At 46.2% G+C, this 20,378-nt stretch overlaps 1 protein-coding gene and 2 long non-coding RNA genes across 4 annotated transcripts; 2 read left to right on the top strand and 1 right to left on the bottom strand.

Moving 5' to 3' along the window:
* Positions 1–415: 415 nt before the first annotated feature.
* Positions 416–16,749, bottom strand: LOC116987497. The gene is made up of 3 exons (XR_004415724.1): positions 16,563–16,749; positions 15,100–15,105; positions 416–427 (listed from the first exon to the last, which is right to left on the bottom strand). It is a non-coding gene; the product is annotated as an uncharacterized LOC116987497 (long non-coding RNA).
* On the top strand, positions 9,490–11,114 carry cldn5 (claudin 5). The gene has a single exon (XM_033043563.1). It carries the CDS (start codon positions 9,751–9,753, stop codon positions 10,399–10,401), a length of 651 nt encoding a protein of 216 aa, XP_032899454.1. The 5' UTR covers positions 9,490–9,750; the 3' UTR covers positions 10,402–11,114.
* On the top strand, positions 11,229–16,815 carry LOC116987496. 2 transcript variants are annotated; one of them, XR_004415723.1, is made up of 3 exons: positions 11,229–11,709; positions 11,913–13,047; positions 16,791–16,815. It is a non-coding gene; the product is annotated as an uncharacterized LOC116987496 (long non-coding RNA). The 2 variants fall into 2 exon arrangements; XR_004415722.1 differs by lacking the exon at positions 16,791–16,815 and having other exon boundaries at positions 11,913–14,113.
* Positions 16,816–20,378: the final 3,563 nt, after the last annotated feature.

The raw sequence follows: 20,378 nt of genomic DNA, 5'->3' as shown, positions 1-20,378 counted from the left end.
GAGTTGGGGATTCCAAAGTGAGGAAGTTTCAAGGAGACCTTGCAAATTAGCCCGAGAGATGTGCCTGATATAAGTTCACCTATTCTGCCAATCGATTTGAAGGAGTTTGTGGAGACATAATTGGTGGGAGTACTCTGGTGCTTTGAGATGCCAGCTGATAGATGCCCATGTCTCTGATAAATACAAGACGAGCTGGGATCACTTGAACTCAGCAGTGCATGATTTTAACGCCAGATTCAAGGCATAAACATTCTTTCTCAGACCTACCTGAAGGCAATACTGGGGTGGTGGTGAATTCCATCTTCTATGCCTGCATGTACAGACAGGTGATGCCCAGGTTATGACATGTGAGCCAAGATCTTGTGAAGAATCATGAGTGCCAAGCAACAGTGTTGTGCCATGGGGCTAGGTTCGTGAAGGAAATTGTCTTCCAAATATTTAGTGTACAAATCATTCTCCTAAATGCCTCACTGAATGAATGAACAGTGGGTTAGAGCTTTGAATATGCCCAAGAGTTGCCTCTGTCCTGCGAGGCAATGGCTGAGGGTTGGAGTGGTCGATTTTTGCAATAGAGACGGGAGAGATTTAACAACTTGCTATTCATCCAGTGTAGTCACTGCAGTGGGAAGTGAGGTGAGGTACAGGTGTGAACAAGATTGAGAAAGTGGTTGATGCAAAGTTGCATCCTCACATTCCCTGCTATTCGTGCTGGCATTTGGTCTGTTGATGAGGATCTTGGCTTGGATGTCATCCAGAGCAGACAGCAGAGTAAGAATTTGGAACAGCTAGATTTAAGGATATGGCAGCCTCGCCAACAGCCTGTCTTGTCTTTTTCTTCTTTTGCTGTTTTGGCCTGTGTTTACATGTATGTTTTTAGTGTATCTTTAGTTTCTGTATTATGTGTGAGAGGGGGGGGGGGACCTTTTTTATCTCTTTCCTCAATGGAAATGCAACTTTTTCATCGTATCCCCATCTGCACTGCGGTTTTATCATCGTGGAGCTGGCCGTCCCTTTGTTAGGGATCGACTGCCGGAGCTCCAACCACAGGAGCTTCAATCACCCTGATGCAGGAACTTCGATCGCCCCGACTGCGGAAGTTTCGATTGCCCAAACCGTAGGAGAAAAGGAGGAAAGAAGGTATAAGTTATTTGCCTTCCATCACAGTGGGGAATGTGAGGTCAACGAAAAAACAAGATGGACGTGCTGCCTGCACTGGTGAGGACTCGGAGGAAGTGCAGTGATATCGGTGTTTTGCAGGGACATGGCTCCTTGAGGACAGTGCGAGTGTGGACAGGGTTCTGACTGTTTGGGTGGACAGGGACTGCAGAGAGAGTGACAGCAGTCAGTACAACTCTGGTCACATCACGGTGAAGGCACAGGTGTGTGACCCGGACATTGAACTGATGGCTCTGGGTCTCCGCTTATGCTGTGTGCCCTGGGGATTCTCACACGCCGTTGTGGTGGCTGTTTAAGTCTATGTTTAATTTGTAAGTGGTTATGTATCTTGTTGCTTTTTCATATGACTGTTGGCAAATCAAATTCCTTGTATGTTTACATACTTCATTAATAAATTAATTACAATTACAACTAAAGTCACTTTTGGTTGGCAAGAGTTTTAGAGTCAGAACTGTACAGGGCAGAAACAAGCCCCTTGGCCAACCTTGTCCATGCCACGTACCTTGGCATATTGGGTTGCATTTGCCTGCATTAGGTCCATAGCCCTCTAAACCTGTCCTATCCTTGATGAAATGCTACGTTAAGATAGGGTATCAACTCATTTTCAATCTAATGCGAGAAGCCAGAAAAACGTAAGCAAATGAATGTCACCTCTTGTGGGTAAATTTCCAGAGTGCGTTTTACAGAATAAAATTAATGAACACTTAGGAAGGCATGGGCTAATTAGCGAGAGTCAGCATAGATTTGTAAAGAACTAATCAAGCTTGACTAATTTAATTGAACCTTTTGAGGAACTCAGTGTGGAGTTAAAGGGAATGTGGTGGAATGTGAAGTACCACATTTTAAGGGTAAAAGACAATGGAAGAAATGACAAAGCAGAGATCTGGGAGCGCAGAGACATGCATCAGTAATGATGGGAGCACATTTAAGATAGATTATATCTTAACGGGAATCTGTGACTAATTACTGTAGTCAAGTAAAGAAGTGATGCTAAACTTGCACAAGACATTCATTTATCTCAGCAGGAGCGCCGCACATTCGTCAGAGCATGTCATAATTCGAAGGATATTAGAATTATCAACAAAATACAGTGGTATTTGTTAGCTTGTATCTAAAATGAGATATGTCACTGCAAAGAAAGTCTAAATAAAATTCAGCAGCTGATGAATGACAAGGCCAGTGGTACTGAAGTGGACTTTTATTGTAGGGAATGTTAATCACTTCTGAAGATCGGTTAGTGAAACGAGTTTTATTGCAAAAGCGTATCACCGGAAAATGACAACTAGTGAAATGACACCAGCAACAGTTCCTTAGGTAAACTGAAGTGAACTGTGATTGGGGTTTTCAGCAATTGAGCATAATAATCTGAAGAAGGGTTTCGGCCCGAAAGGTTGCCTATTTCCTTCGCTCCATAGACGCTGCTGCACCTGCTGAGTTTCTCCAGCATTTTTGTGTAACTTCGATTTTCCAGCATCTGCAGTTCCTTCTTAAACACTGAGCATAATAATCTGTTTGATACCCCTTATGCGTCATGGAGGCTGATTGTACCAATTTAAAAATATTTGCTCTTTTACATGACGAATGGTATAGTAATAGTAATAGTATTGATGGAAAGTATACTTAGAATATTTGAGTCATTGAGTGATACAGCATGGAAATGGGCCCTTGGGCCCAGGATGTCCATTGTGAATGTTTTGCCCATCTACACTAAGCATATTTGCCAACATTAGGATCATATCCTTCAATGTCTTGTTTCATATGGTTCAAATGTTTTCCAGTTTCCTCTCAAGTTCTCTCTCTCCAAATTGTTGTTCAGCCACCTGTATCCATGCTTATTGTTAACTAAATAACTATGCACATCTCAATCTGGAATGAGACCAGCTGTTTGGTATAGAAGTCTGTTCCAAATGCTTGCATATAAATTAGGAATATATTCATATATTCTTCTGTTTTAACAAAAAAACTATTCAACTTAAAATGAGTATCCTTTATTTCTCTTCTATTTTTTTTCTTGCGGACTTGACATGTTTGTGTATACTCATAGAAACATAGAAACATAGAAAATAGGTGCAGGAGTAGGCCATTCGGCCCTTCGAGCCTGCACCGCCATTCAATATGATCATGGCTGATCATCCAACACAGTATCCCGTACCTGCCTTCTCTCCATACCCCCTGATCCCTTTAGCCACAAGGGCCACATCTAACTCCCTCTTAAATATAGCCAATGAACTGGCCTCAACTACCTTCTGTGGCTGAGCAGACATTTAACTGCTGCTTGAATGCCTCATTGCTCCATACTTATCCTGCACCAGTATTATCCAACTGAATATGAAATGACCAAAGTAAATATCGTTGTCAGCCGTTCCCAAGCCATTAACTTATTTTCTCCTTCTGCAATAGTCTGTTCAGAGCTTAGTCCGTTATTGGAATCAAGATCCTATTTAGGCGATGTGACAATGCCTTTACCCAATGTCTCTTTCCATTTCTCTCACCTCCCCAAATCTATTCCACCTCAAATAGTCTGCAGCTGAAACCCCAACCAGGTATTTTTTTTAACCAGTAGATTTGACAATTAAATATAGGGAACATGGTTTCCCCCTGGCTGTTGTAGATGAATCCCTCAGCCGCATCTCTTCTGTATCCCGGATTTCTGCTATCACCCTCTCTCCCCCCAGAGTGCTCTATCCGCAACTCACTGGTTCACCACTCCCTTCCCACCAAACCACCCCCTCCCTAAGTACTTTTCTCTGCAACTGTAGGGGATGTACCACATCCTTATACTTCCTCCCTCGACTCCATCCAGGGACCCCTGCAATCCCTCCGGGTGAGACTGAGGTTCACAGGTCCTTTTTTTTCACTTCCAGTTATTTCCCCCCCACCCCTCCCTACTACAACCAGTCTGAAGAAGGGATCCCGAGCCGAAATGTCACCTGTCCATTTTCTCCAGGGATGCTGCCTGACCGGCTGAGTTACTCCACCATTTTGTTTTTATCTTTGACAATGGAATTGTCAGACCAAACTCCTTCAGAAAGTGGTGACCTTGCAAGTCTCTGTTGTGTGTTTTCTAACTTACTCCAACCTTGTTGTGCTGTGCATGCTGACTTTCCTTGTGTGTTGGTGGTTTTATAACCGTTACATGGTCTCTGGCTCAGATGTTGCTAAGACCTGTAAATAAATGAGTGAGTTGGAAATGCCTAGCTCAGCATGCAGTGGCTATGGAGAAACTGACTTACGGTCACTTTAATTCTCCATCCCACTCCCACTCCGATTTATCTGAATCCTAGACAGTTCCAAGGAGCCCCAATGTAAGTTTGAGGGATAGCACCTCATCTTCCATCTGGGATTATTCTACAATTAGGGCAATACTGAATGAATCATAGTCACACATCATGGGCCCAAGCCCATCGCTCCAACATGTCCACATCAGCCACCATGTGCCAATTTACACCAATCCTACTTATCCTCACACATTCTCATCAACACCTCTCTCTCTCTCTCTCTCTCTCCACCAGCCAATTCTATGCAAGATGCAATCTGCAATTTCCAATTTGATATTGCTCTTTCCCTCGGTATAAGCACTGGCCACCATTCTCATGTTGGTCTCAGATCGCTGCAACACTTTCAAAACTGTTTTTTACACATTCCTGTTTGTTTTCTCTCCCCTCCAACTGCTCATTAATCTGTCAACCACATAACTATAAATATCAGGATCACTATAGCAACTCTGACCTTAACTGAGAATTTCCCTTTGTTCTATGGGTCTCTCCGTCGCCCTCGCTGCAACTCGAAACTAACTTGTTTTCGCTGTTCTAACAAATAAATCTTGAATCTGAAGTGTTAACTCTGCTTCTCTTCCGCAGTTGCTGGCTGACCTTCTGAACATATCTTGCAATTTCTGGGGTAATTTGATGCATCCTTAATTATTGTTTAGTTTACACTGACCAGTCCACTGACGCACACCCTGTCCCACTTAGGAAACCTGAACGGAAAACTCTGGAGACGTTGCGCCCCACCCAAGGTTTCCGTGCGGTTCCCGGAGGTTGCAGGTGGTTGCCGGAGGTTGCAGGTAGTGGAAGCAGGTAGGGAGACTGACAAAAACCTTCGGGAACCGCACGGAAACCTTGGGTGGGGCGCAAAGTCTCCAGAGGTTTCCGTTCAGGTTTCCTAAGTGGGACAGGGGCTGTAGTTGGATGCCATCCGTTTCTGCAGATCAGCACTGAACAACTTTCTGTACGGTATTTAAGAAGGAACTGCAGATGCTGGAAAATCGAAGGTACACAAAAATGCTGGAGAAACTCAGCAGGTGCAGCAGCACCTATGGAGCGAAGGAAATAGGCGTTGCCTATTTCCTTCGCTCCATAGATGCTGCTGCACCCGCTGTGTTTCTCCAGCATTTGTGTACCTTCAACTTTCTGTACGGGATCTTCCTACTTCAGTTTTTGTTTGTAGGCAGGAAGTAGAAGCACAGCTAGATGAGTAGATTTCCCAAAATGTGGCCGTGGAATGGAGCGGTAGGTGTTTTTTTATGGATGTGTAGCGGTGGTCGAGGGTGTTCTGGCCCCTGATGAGACAAGAGACATGCTGATAGCATTTTTGGTAGCATGCTCTTGAGATTGGCTTGACTGAAGTTCCAGGCTAGAATGACCAGGGCTTTGGAATGTTTTTGCTCAAGGCTATTGGCAGCAGAGTCCAGTTCATTCAGAGCAAGCTTGACATGAGTGTGGGAGGGTAATAGACTGTACAGAGGGTAAAGATAGCTTAGGTGAAATCTTGCCGCAGGTAGTAGGGGACAGCATTTCTACGTTAGACATTCCAGGTCTGAGCTGGCCAGGACCACCACGTCTGAGGTATTGATCCTTCATTGCGTTGCCTCATGATTACAGCATCAATAAAATTGATCAATAATGTTAAATGTAATGCCATGTCCTAATATTATGGAATGTTCCACCATGTGAAGAGGGCGAACCTACACAGCGAGCGACCGACCGTGTTACATGAACATAACCGATTGAGCTTTTCAAGGTCTTCACAAGAATGCAAGCAGGCGCTAATTAACGGGATGCCAATAGGGCAGATGAAGACATGTTTTGCCAGAGAAATAAATGTTTTGTCGGAGAAAAAAAAAGGTCGTCCTTTTAAAGCAGACACTGTTTTCCTAAAGGAATTCAATTGCTTACGACGGGGACAGGATTAGTTCAGGAGACCAGAGCTCAAGGAACAAAATCCTGGAATCCTGGGGGGCTAGGTAAAGCAGTGGGGAAGTTTGGACACCAAGATGAGAATTTAAAATTCAGTAACTGGTGGAACAAGCGCCATTCAGCAGGTTAGGCGTTGCATAGACGGAACAGGAGAACATCCTTCAGTACTCACCCATCCTTTTTCTCCACATATGCTGCCTGGCCCGCTGAGTTCCTCCACTTTGTGTCTACCTTTAACATATTTCAGTGTCTTGAGAAGTTACATGTGGAGAGAATGTTTCCTCGCGTGGGAGAAGGTAGAACGAGGGTTTTAAAAAATAAAAATAAGAAAAGACTTGTCTACGGAAGAGTGAGATGAAATAGAAACATAGAAAATAGGTGCAGGAGTAGGCCATTCGGCCCTTCGAGCCTACACCGCCATTCAATATGATCATGATTGATCATCCAACTCAGTATCCTGTACCTGCCTTTTCTCCATACCCCCTGATACCTTTAGCCACAAGGGCCACATCTAACTCCCTCTTAAATATAGCCAATGAACTGGCCTCAACTACCTTCTGTGGCAGAGAATTCCAGAGATTCACCACTCTCTGTGTGAAAATTTTTTTTCTCATCTCGGTCCTAAAAGATTTCCCCCTTATCCTTAAACTGTGACCCCTTGTTCTGGAATGTTTTGTTTTCTCTCAGAAGGCGATGAGTCTTTGGAATTCCCTATCTCAAGGAGTGGTAGTCACTGATGTTTTGGGTAGAGACATGACAAGCAAGGGGGGGGGTGCGAAATCGCGGAGGCGAGGATACAATCAGATCAACAATGGTGCAACAGGCTGCAATGGCCGAGAGGCCGTTTGTTCCAAGTTGGTATGTTAGTATTCAGTTTCACATTGTGGCACAGGTTGATATTTGGCCTCCTCGCACCTTCAATGGCATTTAAACCACTGGATCTCTTGCAGGATAGATAAACAGGAGTCTGGATGCATTCTCCGTTCTGCCTGGCCTCGGTGCAGGTGACCACAGAACCAGAATAAAAGGCCCGCAGCCGAAGAGAGGATATTCCCTTCATTCTCGCTATATGTTTCCTGTCTGGTTCTGTTTTCCCTGCCGGCCGATTTCCTTCAGTTCCATTCAATTGCTCCGGAAGTTCAGATGCGTTTCCAGTTTCTGTTCTGGGCTTCGTTCCCCAGGAAAGGGGATTGTAAGCTCTCTCTCTCTCTCTCCCCCCCCCCCCCCCCTCTCCCCCTCTTTCTCTCTCTCTCGCTCCACCTATCTACCTCTCTCTCCTTCTTTTTCTCTCTCTCTCTTTCTTTCTCACTCTTTTTCTTTCTTTCTCTTTTTCTCTCTCTCTTTCGCTCTATCTCTTTCTCTTTCTCCCTCTTTCTCTCTCTTTCTCTCTCTGGGTTAAAATACCACACACAAGAATTTAAGCGACCCCGTTGAAGTGCTGAAGACAGCGCACAGAAGTAACGACACACCTCAGGTGTGGGATTGATAATCCACGTGTAGACGTTTTAAAATGGATACAATTTCTATTTTAACCTATTTCTCTTACAATATTCGCGACTGCACCTCTGCCTCACCACTTCCACCCCACCCCAGTGTGTGTATATGATTGTCATTCACTCCCGTCGGAAAGGCTACACTCTCCCCTCCCTCTCCATCCTGTGGCTTCGTGCACGTTCTCGCTTCTCAACAAGTGTGAGATCTTACAATTGCTTCTCCCTTTCAATAACGGGACATTCATTCAAACGGTCTGGGATTATTTTCCACCGTCTCACTGGGGGATTTCTACGCCGTCTTTTTGGGTGAAATGTTAAATCGGGACATTAAAGACCACCAGGCTCAAACTGAGAGGGGGGGGGGGGGGGTCGCAGAAGAGTTGTTGCCAGTGTTCTAGCGAACAAACACATCCCACGGTCTGCATCAGTGCAACAGGTTGTTTATTATCGCTTTGTGGGACCTTCCTATGTCAAAACTGGAGAACAATCTGGGAGCAAAATAAAATGGGTTGGTGGAACTGCATCTGTGGAGGGCATGGATGGGCGACGTTTCGGGCCGGTACCCTCAAAGGGTCTTAAACATCCCCTGTCCATTCCCTTCACAGATGCTGCTTGACCCACAGAGTTCCTCCAGCACTTTGTGTTTTTGCTCAAGATTCTAGGAGGTTTTGCTGTTTAAACGCGAGTCTCCTTGTTCATCTTGCGCCTGTTTGCGTCTACATTCTCGCCACTAATTGTCCTTTCATACACCGCTGTTTCTGATCGTTCAATCCTGAAACATAACCATTTTTCAAAGCACTAAAACCACGCCCTCGCGGCGGTACATTTTGTTTTACATTGAATTTTCAGATTCCCAGTCCGTCGTTCTTCGCTGCCCCAGCTTTAAGGCTTTCATTGTCCCGGTCCGAGTGACAAAGAAACACCATTGAATCGCTTGAACAAGTTGTTTTGTAAGAGTCTGTGAGGCGGGGATGGCAGGGGAAGGGGGAGGGGGGAGGGGGTCAGAGTTCCGACCCCCTGACTCGCCTCATGGCCGGTTCTCCCAGCGTTTGGTCTTCCTTCAGGTGATAGGCAATCAGCAGCGATAGTGATGAAAGAAGGATAAGATTCGATGAGCAAACTGTCGGCTACCCCGCTCCGAATAACACTCTGACTCCATTTGTGAGCGATTGTATAAGCAGCCACGGGATTGTTTCCACCGCCGGTGCTTTAGTTTGTACAGATGTAACCTGTCCGTTGCCGCCTGCTGCACCCATCCTGAAGTTTACTGTATACCAGCCGCCGCATATTACAGCAAATCGGACATATCTATAAAATTGGGACATACATGAGAAAATAGTTTAAATTTGGTTCCAGCTGCACTCCTGTTGACGATCACCCCATGAGCCAGAGTGAGCATTAAAGCAGTGGAGTACGCTTTCCCCCATGTTTTGAGTTCTTATTGTGCAAGTAAGTTAGCAGTTATTTAATTATAAGCACATATATTGGCCAAGGCGCGGCAGATGGGGGGGGGGGGATATTCCCAACTGTCTGCCACCGTTAGACTGCACATAAGTCGATGCTTTGTCAGGCTGAGTCGGAGGCAACAGGCTTGTGCAATACCCTCCACCCACACTCTTTGATGTGAGAACCGCATGTTTCTGTTCTCATTGGCTCGCCCTTAGATCAGTTGCGTGCAATCAGCTTCGGCCGGGGTAAATTGCCATTGGACAGCCTGCCCGTCGCTGGCTTTTATTGTCTGCTGCCTTCTTTTTTTCAATTTGAACGGAACGGGCTGAGAGAGCAGACGCTATGCACAACGTTAGCAAGCGGAGCACCGGAGCTGCCGAACGACGCTTTCGCTGATCAAACTCGCCCGAAGACAGAAACTGAACTGTTGAGGGATGCCGTCGGCTGGTCTGGAAATCGTGGGACTGGGGCTGTGTGTCCTAGGTTGGCTGGGAGTCATGCTGACTTGCGGGCTGCCGATGTGGAAAGTAACGGCTTTCATCGAGAGTAACATCGTGGTGGCCCAGACGCTCTGGGAAGGACTGTGGATGAATTGCGTGGTCCAGAGCACGGGGCAGATGCAATGCAAAGTCTACAATTCCCTGCTATCGCTGAGACACGACGAACAGGCGGCCCGGGCGCTGACAGTCATCGCCTCCATCATGGGACTCATCGGGCTTCTGGTCACCATCCTGGGAGCCCAGTGCACCAACTGCACGGAGGGTGTGACAACCAAAGCCCGGATCGTCATCAGCGGAGGTGTCATCTTCATCCTATCCGGTCTGCTCGCCCTCATCCCCGTGTGCTGGACGGCCAACACCATCGTCCGCGACTTCTACAACCCCATGGTCCCCGTCTCCAAGAAGCGAGAGATGGGGGCGGCTCTGTACGTTGGCTGGACCGCCAGCGCGCTCCTCTTCATCGGGGGAGCCCTGCTCTGCTGCTCCTGTCCCCCGAAGCAAGACCAGTCGTCCTTCGCCGTCAAGTACACGGCCCCGAGGAGAGCTTCGGCCAACGGGGACTACGACAAGAGGAATTACGTGTGAAGGGGGTACCCCCCCCCCCCCCCCCCCCGTTAATCCGAACAGACCCGAATTGGACACGGGGGGGAGCGAGGAAATCGTAGAACCCACCAGCTTTCTATTCTGCTTATTCAAAGCAATCCTTTTTTTTATTTAATGGATTTGTATTGTAAACGAAAACAGGGGATGTTCATTGTATATCTAAAGCTGTTTGACAGCGTTGAGTGGACCGATCGAGAACTGGAAGCGCGCTCCGAAAGTGACTTCACAAGCGATTGTTGAGGAACGTTTGAACATTGATCGATGGCGTTTGCGATGGGCATTTCTGCGAGCGTTGTGAAAGTGCGGGGGGCACTCTCCCCCTATCTCGGTCTCACGCCCGGACTTCCTCTGTAGTACCCCGCCGGTCATTGTTATGTGGTCAGTGTACACTGAGCCTTGTAGAATTCATTAGAAATGTTGATTCATTAGAGAAATTTGATGGGGGCAGAACGGTGCTTTTGCTCCATGTCACACAGCCAGAAGTAACACGGCGCTTTACTCACTTGCTTTAGCCAATACTCTTTTCAGATTGTTTTATTGATTATAAAATGTAGATGATCACAGACGTTAATGGTGCAATAACTATTCATTAGCTCTTTGCCCCCCTCCCTCCGTGTTCATAATTTAATGAAACTAAATTTAGTTATTTAGGCGCAGTTGGCTTTATGCATGAGATTTGGAGCCCGGCAGAGAGTCCCGAAACGTTGCCTATTTCCTTCGCTCCATAGATGCTGCTGCACCCGCTGAGTTTCTCCAGCATTTTTGTGTACCTTCGATTTTCCAGCATCTGCAGTTCCTTCTTAAACAGCGAGTGGAATCACTTTGTTTTTGGCTGTTTATTGTCCCCTACGTTCTGTTAAAGTTCTCAATGGCGAATTCAGTGGGCGCCGATACTTTCCGTAGCCCATCAGACTGGTTTGAGACCCCACTCTTCCTAAATAGGCGATGGTCGCTTCTCTCGCGTCGAAGAGAAGAAGGGCGGCCTCCATTTTCAGAGCGCTGATCCACTCCCTCCCATTGCTAACAATGGTTTAGAAACGCGGACACGTCTCGTCCCGTTAAAAATCTAGCGCCTGCAGTAGGCAACTCTCAGGAGACAATAAGATTAGTGATGGATATTGATACCTGAGTATGCACGGGGCAGGGCAGTGATGCCACTCACCGGGGCCGTATTAAAGCAAACAGTATTAGTGCAGATAATATTAACGTAGGAAATAGTAATGCAGGCAATATTATTTGGAGGATGCAGAGACACAATTCAGCGTGCAGTGTTACATTTGGAGAGTGTGTGTGTTTTTAGGAAACCTGAACGGAAACCTCTGGAGACTTTGCGCCCCACCCAAGGTTTCCGTGCGGTTCCCGGAGGCTTTTGTCAGTCTCCCTACCTGCTTCCACTACCTGCAACCACCTGCAACCTCCGGGAACCGCACGGAAACCTTGGGTGGGGCGCAAAGTCTCCAGAGGTTTCCGTTCAGGTTTCCTAAGTGGGACAGGGGTTACTGGAGCGGTGAAAGTAGGGATGGTGACCAATGGGAATTAAAAAGTGCTGTCGACGCGAAACGTTAACGGCTTCTCTTCCCGCAGATGCTGCCTGAATTGCAGGGGTTTCCCGGCATGTTATGATTTCAATGTGGGGGGTGGAAGAATGTGGCGGAGACGGCGCTGTATCATTCTGGGACAGTGTTGGGGCAATGGTCTGAGTCCCGACTGAGGTCAATTGCTGCAGCGGCATCGTAATCTAGTCAGATGTGTTTTTCTACATAGATTTGCCAAAGTCCTGTGGCTGCCTCATATCACACTGACAGCGCTGCTCTCAACCTTGCGCTGCGAAGCGTTGGAGAGGCGTTGGGATCATTTATGTGAGTTGGTGGTGAGAACTCTCGCCAGCAAACCGCTCCCATGCCACGGCCCCCCCCCCCCCCCCCCCCCCCTCCATTTGGTCTTTTATCTTTGAATGTGAAAGTAATAAATGCACAATGTGAGCGGTCACGTGGCTCTCCGAGGGGGGGGGAGGCTTGCGCGGGATTGCTGGTGAGAGGACGTCCCGTCGCCCTGGTTACCGGAGATGCTGGTGGTAGCCAGGAAACAAGCCATTCTACGTTGGCCCCCTTCCAGTCTGATCCCTTGCTTGTCCACAAGCCTCGCCTCACGTGTTCTGGCTAAATGCATCGTCAGAAACCCCCGCAGCGCACAAGGACTTGACAATGACTTAACCAACTCATCTGCTTTTGCCAGTGAGGGGAAAGCAATGTTGCAACCAGAAGAAATTCCAATGCACACTCGACTGTGGGGTGGTGGCAACTTTGGGCAACGGGGGAGAATCGCATTAGCCGCCCATTATTTATACTCGACAGCTGGAACCGAAAGCAGGCAGGCAACGTTAAAATAACCCATCACAGCAGCAGCGCAATTTCCCCATGGCACTACTTATCCCAGCTTACCGCTCCAACCGACCTTCCAAACTGCAGAGCGCAAGAAAATAAGACTAGGGATCGGCCACTTGCTTACTCCTTCAAACCTGCCCTGCTTTTCAATGTGATCATGGCTGATTTGCTCCGCGGCCTCAACTCCCACTCAAAGTCAGATCCCCGTAGCCACAATCTCCCAATCTCTGAAGAGAAGGAATGGGTGACGTTTCGGGTCAAGGATCTCGACACCCAAACGTCACCCATTCAATATCTCCAGAGATGCTGCCTGTCCCGCAGAGTTACTCCAGCCTTTTGTGTCTATCTTCGGTGTAAACCAGCATCTGCAGTTCCTTCCTTCACAATCTCTGAACGCTATCTGTCCAACTACCATAAACTTAGCGGCACGGGATAATCTTTGTAACAATATACCCCAGGGCATTATTTAAACGAAACCGTTCGCTGCCGCAATAGGGGGGAGGGGGTCTGATAAACGTTCCTGCGCTGTGTTACGGTTTTGCATTGTCTATCCTCGTCAAATGAAACAAAACTGCCTTTTAAGGGACATTTGAATACTAAGTAGCACAGCCTAGTTTAGACTGCAAAAGACCATCGGCGTAACCAATTCCCTCGGGCCATTGCGTTCTTTGCGCCATTTCGTTTAATTTCCCGAGGGAGATGCAGTTCCCGACTGTAGGAGAAATAAAAAACAATAATTAAATAGGAAAATCGCCCACAGTTCGCAATAACAATCGAGCAAAGCTCCCGCTATTATTCCAAAGGCGTAATCCTGGCCAGGAGATTGGCGTCTGTTAGAGTACGTGTTTCAGACTTTGCCATTTTGAGTACAAGCCTCAAATTACAAGATGGGGCTTTACCAGCATCCCTGGCCAAATCCTTTAACGGTGTGTTTTTACCAAGCGGAAGATATGATAACAGCGAGTCGCACCAGGCAGCAGGTTCATCAAGTATTTGTGCTTCTACATGTTCGTAACCAGTACGGGAAGCCAGCTGTAAACACCCTTCCCACCCCATCACCCCAACCAAAGAACGCCCTTCATCCAGGTTGTCGAAGGCAGGGCTCCAACATTGTGAGATGCATCGCAGCGCTTAACTAACCCCGAAGTTAAGAAGCCTGTTTGGATAATTGTAGTGAACGGTTAATAACCACAGTCCTCTGCATTTTCGCTAATGGAAACTGATTGTGTGCAGGTTCAATGTTTTCGATGCTACCGTGTACCATCTCACATTTATCTATATTAAAACAAAACGATTTCTTAGCCTCTCTATTTAATTTGATGAGCGCTGTTAATCGAGCCGTCACCTAGCAGCCGCCAAGGCATGTGGATTTGGCTGAGATGTCAAGCGATTTTGAAACAGGCACGTCAATAGAGGAGATTTTCTGCCCCCACTCCACTTATTACTCTTCCAACGGAGGCTCGGCGAAGGGATTATGTGCTCTGTTAATTAATTTGCTCGACCTCAATAATTTCTGTTCATGAAGTGTTCAACTTGCAAATGACCTCTCTTCCCCTTGGTTTCTATGAGAGAAGACGATAGGAATTCGTTTTCCTTACCAAGAAAAACACGAGCGTTTTCCACCTCACCGGTGAAATCTTGCCCTGTTTTATCTAGCAGGCTGAATCTCCATTTTATACCCACGCACTCATATTCCAAATTAGTGCTCAGTCCCCACTTCCTAAAATGTTTGCTCGGGGGAAATGATGGTTGTGGGGTCATGCAACATGCGAGGGGTTTGTAACATAGAACTTCAAAGCAGTACTCAACAATCTACTGCAGTACTCTCACAGTAATCCACAAAGAAACACACGGGTTGGGTTGGCGAGGGCGTGGTTCGGGTTGATTTTTTTCGTGATCTATCTAATTCAAATCCCCACGCCGCTGGAACAGACGGACAACGTTTGGAGGAAGAGGCGAAATTTAAAGCGCAGAGAGGTTTCGGGAACGAATTCCAGAGTTTATAACAGATGGGATTGAAGGCAGTCCTGCCAATGCTGACGATGTTAGATTCGGGATGATAAAGAGGTTAGACCAGTAGATAATTCGGGCGCTTCTGGAAATTGGAGAGAGCAGGGTAGGGAGGGAGGGCATGGATTTGTAAACAGGGAAGAGTATTCTAGGATTCAGTCAACGCGGCATTGGCGTGATGGGTGAACGTTAATCCGTGGAATTAGGATTAACTAGATCACGGGGAAATGACTCCAGCAGCAGGTGCATTAACCCAGCGAAGAAGGGTCTCGACCCGCAACTTCACCTATTCCTTTTCTCATGAGATGCTGCCCGACCCACCGTGTCCAACTTCATTGACCCAGCGAGACAGACGTACACATCAGAGGCACATCTTACACTATCACTAGGGGGGCCCTTCGCCAAAATGTGAGGAGATGGACCTCGAATTAAACTTTGACAAAACAGGTCCTCTATCATCCTACCCAAACCAGCCATCTCTGCATCCCCACATCTGACAATGAAGCACAGCAGAGCGACCCTGGAAAACGCGAACTACCCTCCACTTCTGGGGAGTCACCTCACATGGACAATTAAAATTACCATTGCTTAAATTATCCGGTGCAACTATTAACCGTCTGACGAAACAAGGTTTGGACCTTTAGATATAAACTTCAAGCCCCAATATCGCCTCGTGGTCCATCTGGCAGAAGCGAACTACGGCCTATTGAGTATAACAGAGATATCGGCAACATCTTCCCTTAAAATATTACATTTAATTAAAACTGGAGTGTTCATCCTGCCATGGATTTGGAAGATGTAAAGATTGTTGGTCTGCCAGGCCAAAGAAACCCAACACCAATGCTCTAATTACATGAGTAGACAGAGAAAGGGAGTAGACAGCAGCTCCCATCATACCAAAGAGGAAGTGGAGAGTGAGACCATAGGACCCAGGTGGTTCGTCAACACAAAGCAGGTGCTGACATTCCTCAAAAATGGCCACACTTACCACACCGGGCAGGATGTATCCCGGAGCCCAGCACCCGGCACCACTCACACAGCCCCGTGGAGTTTCGGAACTCGTATTCATGCTGTATCTCTCTTTAATATGATTGCACCGCATGCCTTTGCAGTTTTCTTTCACAGATATAAACTACTGGTTTCAAATTTAACTAAAATCGCTAACAATATATATATATATTTTTTAAATCTTACAATGATAACTTTTCTATAAAGCCCCTTAATTGCAACATCATCAGTAAGCTTTCCGCAATTCTGGATAGAAAATGCTGAAAGCATCCAGCAACTTAAGCAGCTTCTTCTGAAAGAAAAACGTCTTGGGACTCTCCGATATACAGGAGTCCACACCTGGAACAGCGGATACAGTAGATGAGTTTGGAGGAGGTGCTAGTGAACCTCTGCCTCACATGAAACTACTGTCGAGGTCCCTTGGACGGAGTCGAGGAGGGACGTATAGAGATAGGCGTTGCATCCCCTGCGGTGCAAGTGAACCTCTGCCTCACCTGAAAATGACTGTCGGGGCCGCTTGGGCGAGGTGGGCGAGACCAAGCGCAGGCTCGGCGATCGTTTCGCTGAACACCTCCGCTCAGTCCGCCTAAACCTACCCAATCTCCCGGTTGCTAAACACTTTATCTCCCCCTCCCATTCCCACACTGACCTTTCTGGCCTGGACCTCCTCCCTCCATTGTCAGAGTGAGGCCCAGTGTAAATTGGAGGAACAGCGCCTCATATTTCGCTATGAACATTGACTAACTTCAAATAACCCTTGCTTTCCCTCCCTCTCCATCCCTCCCCTTCACTGTTCTCCGACCAGTCCTATTGTCTCCGACATCTCAGTTTGTTTTGTTGTTACTTATTCCCAGCTAACATTGATCCATTCTACTTTTTCCTTGATCTTGATTCCGTTTGTCCTGTTTTCACACCTAACACATCCTTATCTATGTTTCTCCCTCTACCCGAACATCAATCTGAAGAAAGGTCTCGACCCGAAATGTCACCCATTATTTCCCTCCAGAGATGCTGTCCAAATGTTACTCCAGCACTTTATATCTAACTTCGGTTTAAACCAGTATCTGCAGTTCCTTCATGCACATTCCTTCAGCAGAACCTGCTTTTCTGTCTTATCCGTGTCACACGGACCATGAGAAATAGCGCTTTCCCCTTTCATCAACCTCCTCTCCTGTCAAGTCCAGACACAAGAAAATATCCTGTGGGTAGGCAGCATAATGTTTGGGTCTCACAGCTGCGTTGAGTGGTATCTCTAGAGGGGAGGGCTGGGGATGCCACTGCCCCAATTACATTCACGGCCATTTTCAGACCCCTCTAATTGAATGCGCTCCGTGCAATCGGATTGCTCATCCTCCTGGACTCATCCCTCAGGCTACAACAACCTCATACGTGTTGAGGTTCTTCCATCGCTACGTTCTCTATCCATATACTGGCCTCACTGGTACTCACGCTATTATGTCCACCGTGACTGGCCAGCTCTACTCTATTTAGTCTAAGAGGTGCGACTGTCTCCGGGATAAAGTATCAAGGTATCTTGCTCGCTCCCCGGTGCTTTGCAGTGTCCACATTTTGAACTCCCAGTTTGATCTGACCCTTTATAAGTTAACGCAAGGATTAGGAAAGTTAATAATTAACTATTGTGGGAAGAGTTAAGGGACCAGGAAACATAGAAACATAGAAAATAGGTGCAGGAGTAGGCCATTCGGCCCTTCGAGCCTGCACCGCCATTCAATATGATCACGGCTGGTCATCCAACTCAGTATCCTGTACCTGCCTTCTCTCCATACCCCCTGATCCCTTTTGTCACAAGGGCCACATCTAACTCCCTCTTAAATATAGACAATGAACTGGCCTCAACCACCTTCTGTGGCAGATAATTCCAGACATTCACCACTCTCTGTGTGAAAAATGTTTTTCCCATCTCGGTCCTAAAAGACTTTCCCCTTTATCCTTAAACTGGGACCCCTTGTTCTGGACTTCCCCAACATCGGGAACAATCTTCCTGCATCTAGCCTGTCCAACCTCTCATGTCTCATGACGTCTCACGAAGAACGTCTCAGAACGTCTCATGAAGAAGTGCGAGAATTGATTGCGGACAGAAACATATAAAGACATGTATTGAGTCATGTGGCAGGAATGAGACCAAAGGAAGTGCAAAGACAACTGTCAATGTCGGTCACTGCAGTAATATAAATGTACTTTTCTTTCGCTTTTCAGGGAGACACAAATGTACACGGCAGTCAACACACACTGGAAAGATAACAACATAACCTCTCAAGCCAATCGTGCCTGCAAGGTGCATTTTTGACTCCATCTCACAGCACTCTATCTAGGGCAGGCTCGTCCCTATCCCCGGCCCATCAGCTCAGAAGAACATATGTAAACTGAAAAACAGCTAAACTCTGAATTAGTTCGGCCTCCCCACTACAGGTCTAAACCCTGGGATGGAAATTCACAGCTTCAACTCCCCACACCCGGGCAGAGGAGCACTTTATGGACGATCTCGGGGAATATGCAATAATGATAATCTTTCAAGTAAGACAAATTCCATTGAGGAACGTTCACTGATTCAATGGTACTTTATTGTCACATGTACCGAGGTAAAGTGAAATTCCTTTTTTAGCTGTTCAGTAAAAGTATTAGTATACATAAGCACAGTCTTAGTTCAGAATAGTGCACTGAGATCTGAGACAGTATACGCCATGCGTGGCGCAATTTTTCAAGATTCATATCCAACTTGTTATAAATGTAGTTCTTAACTTGGGAGGGGTCTCCGTGCTTTTTGCTACAGGGAAACTGAATATCAGGATTCTCCTGAATCATATCTTTTAAGTGGCTGAACTGAAGTTGAACTCTCCCGAGTGGCTGAACTGTTCCCAAATCAAGGTTGATAATGACTTCGAACGGGGACAAACAATCAGGCGACATTGGAGCTGAAACGCAGTTAGCAACGACAACTCTATATGTAGACGTTTCTTGCAGTTTGACTCCATCAATTGAAAGAGGTTGTGACAAATAATTTCCAAATTTGACTGCCCACAGAAATTCATCTCCAGTCTTGGTACATTACAGAATGCAAAGCACAATTCTAACAAACGAGCATGTGGCACAAACCCAGCCTCAGTGTTGATTGGTGTCATTAAAGACATGATGCGGGGATAACAAAGGTTCAGGCAATACCTAATCAGGATCATTCATCATATTCTAGACCAGGATATATTATGGGACGTTGGCTGGATGGGGAGAGTGTGGGTGTTCCTGTCTAAAATAACGACAAGTTTCCGCAAAAACAAACATCGAAGTCTTTTGTTGCAGGAATTATGAGATACCTATATATGAGTTGCTGTTTAAAACACTTACAAATGGGGGAGAAATTGTCATGGTACTAAGAAATGGTCATATTATTAAGAGCTCTGTTTATATGTACCGTGCATCATTGACACATACATTCTGTAACACCATCAGTTTTGGCCTCTGTCATTGGGGATCACCTAAAAAAAGTCTCCAGTGTGTTCAGAATTTAGATTAAAGTTCCCAAATTAGTTCATGTTTCAAGGATCAACGATAACAATATGTTTACAGAAATGAGTCTCTGAACTTATCAAAGTTAATGTGTTAAAGTAACTGAGAGGCGATGGTTGGTGAATTGAGATGATAAAAACGCCACATTTACTTTGGTGCATTGGTGTCAGTCCTGAAGGTTTTTTTTGGGGGGGGGGGGGGGGAAGGGGGGGACAACCTGCGGGAAAGCACCAATGAGCAACACAACGGACCCGGATACGTGTTTGAAAAAAATAAAGAATTTGGATTTATAATATCCAAGGCTGTTTCCTTTACTGCTGGGACAATTGTAATGAAACAGTGAGAACCAATTGGAGAAATCTGCCACAGGATACACAAAGGATCAGGAGAAACCTTTTCAGTCCTTCGATTTAGAAGAACAAAGGGGTTAAGAAATATGTGTGACGCTACTGAAGGGAGAGCCTTACATAAAGCTGTTGAAGCATAAAAGTGAGGAGAATTAAACTAATGTATTGAACTATTTCTGAAGTTTTACAACTTTAATATTCGGATAAATATATGTATGTGTTGCTGACATTAAGTAAAAATATATCTGCATTCACATACACTGTTCGTGGGAGAAGAGGAACTAATGCTCCTTAGCATCTATGGTACCATCATGTATCAGCTTTTCTAATTATCCAAGTTGCGGTTTTATGGGTCTTGATCACTTGTTGTGTTGGCTTAGGCATGTAACAAAATGCCTGACTGCATAAGCCAGTCTATCTACACCGAGGGTGGGGAAACTCACCGCCAACTCAGTACATTTTAACATTCAGTATATTTTATTTCACTAGATTTCACATTAGTGTTAGGATTTGTCGATCCACGGTTTCGCTTCTTCCGCAGAATCATTGAGAAAATGACATTCACAATTAGACCTTGAAAATCACAGCTCTGTGCGTGCTGAGTCACCACCTTCAGCAACAGAGAAACGGAGCTTATAGAGGATAACCAGAGATAAGGTTGGGATGGGGGAGTGGTGATAAGGACGAT

Source organism: Amblyraja radiata, chromosome 25 (genome assembly GCF_010909765.2).
Source record: "Amblyraja radiata isolate CabotCenter1 chromosome 25, sAmbRad1.1.pri, whole genome shotgun sequence".
Taxonomy (NCBI): domain Eukaryota; kingdom Metazoa; phylum Chordata; class Chondrichthyes; order Rajiformes; family Rajidae; genus Amblyraja; species Amblyraja radiata.
The sequence above is the reverse complement of the archived record's forward strand: the minus strand, read 5'-3'. Positions and strand labels throughout refer to the sequence as shown.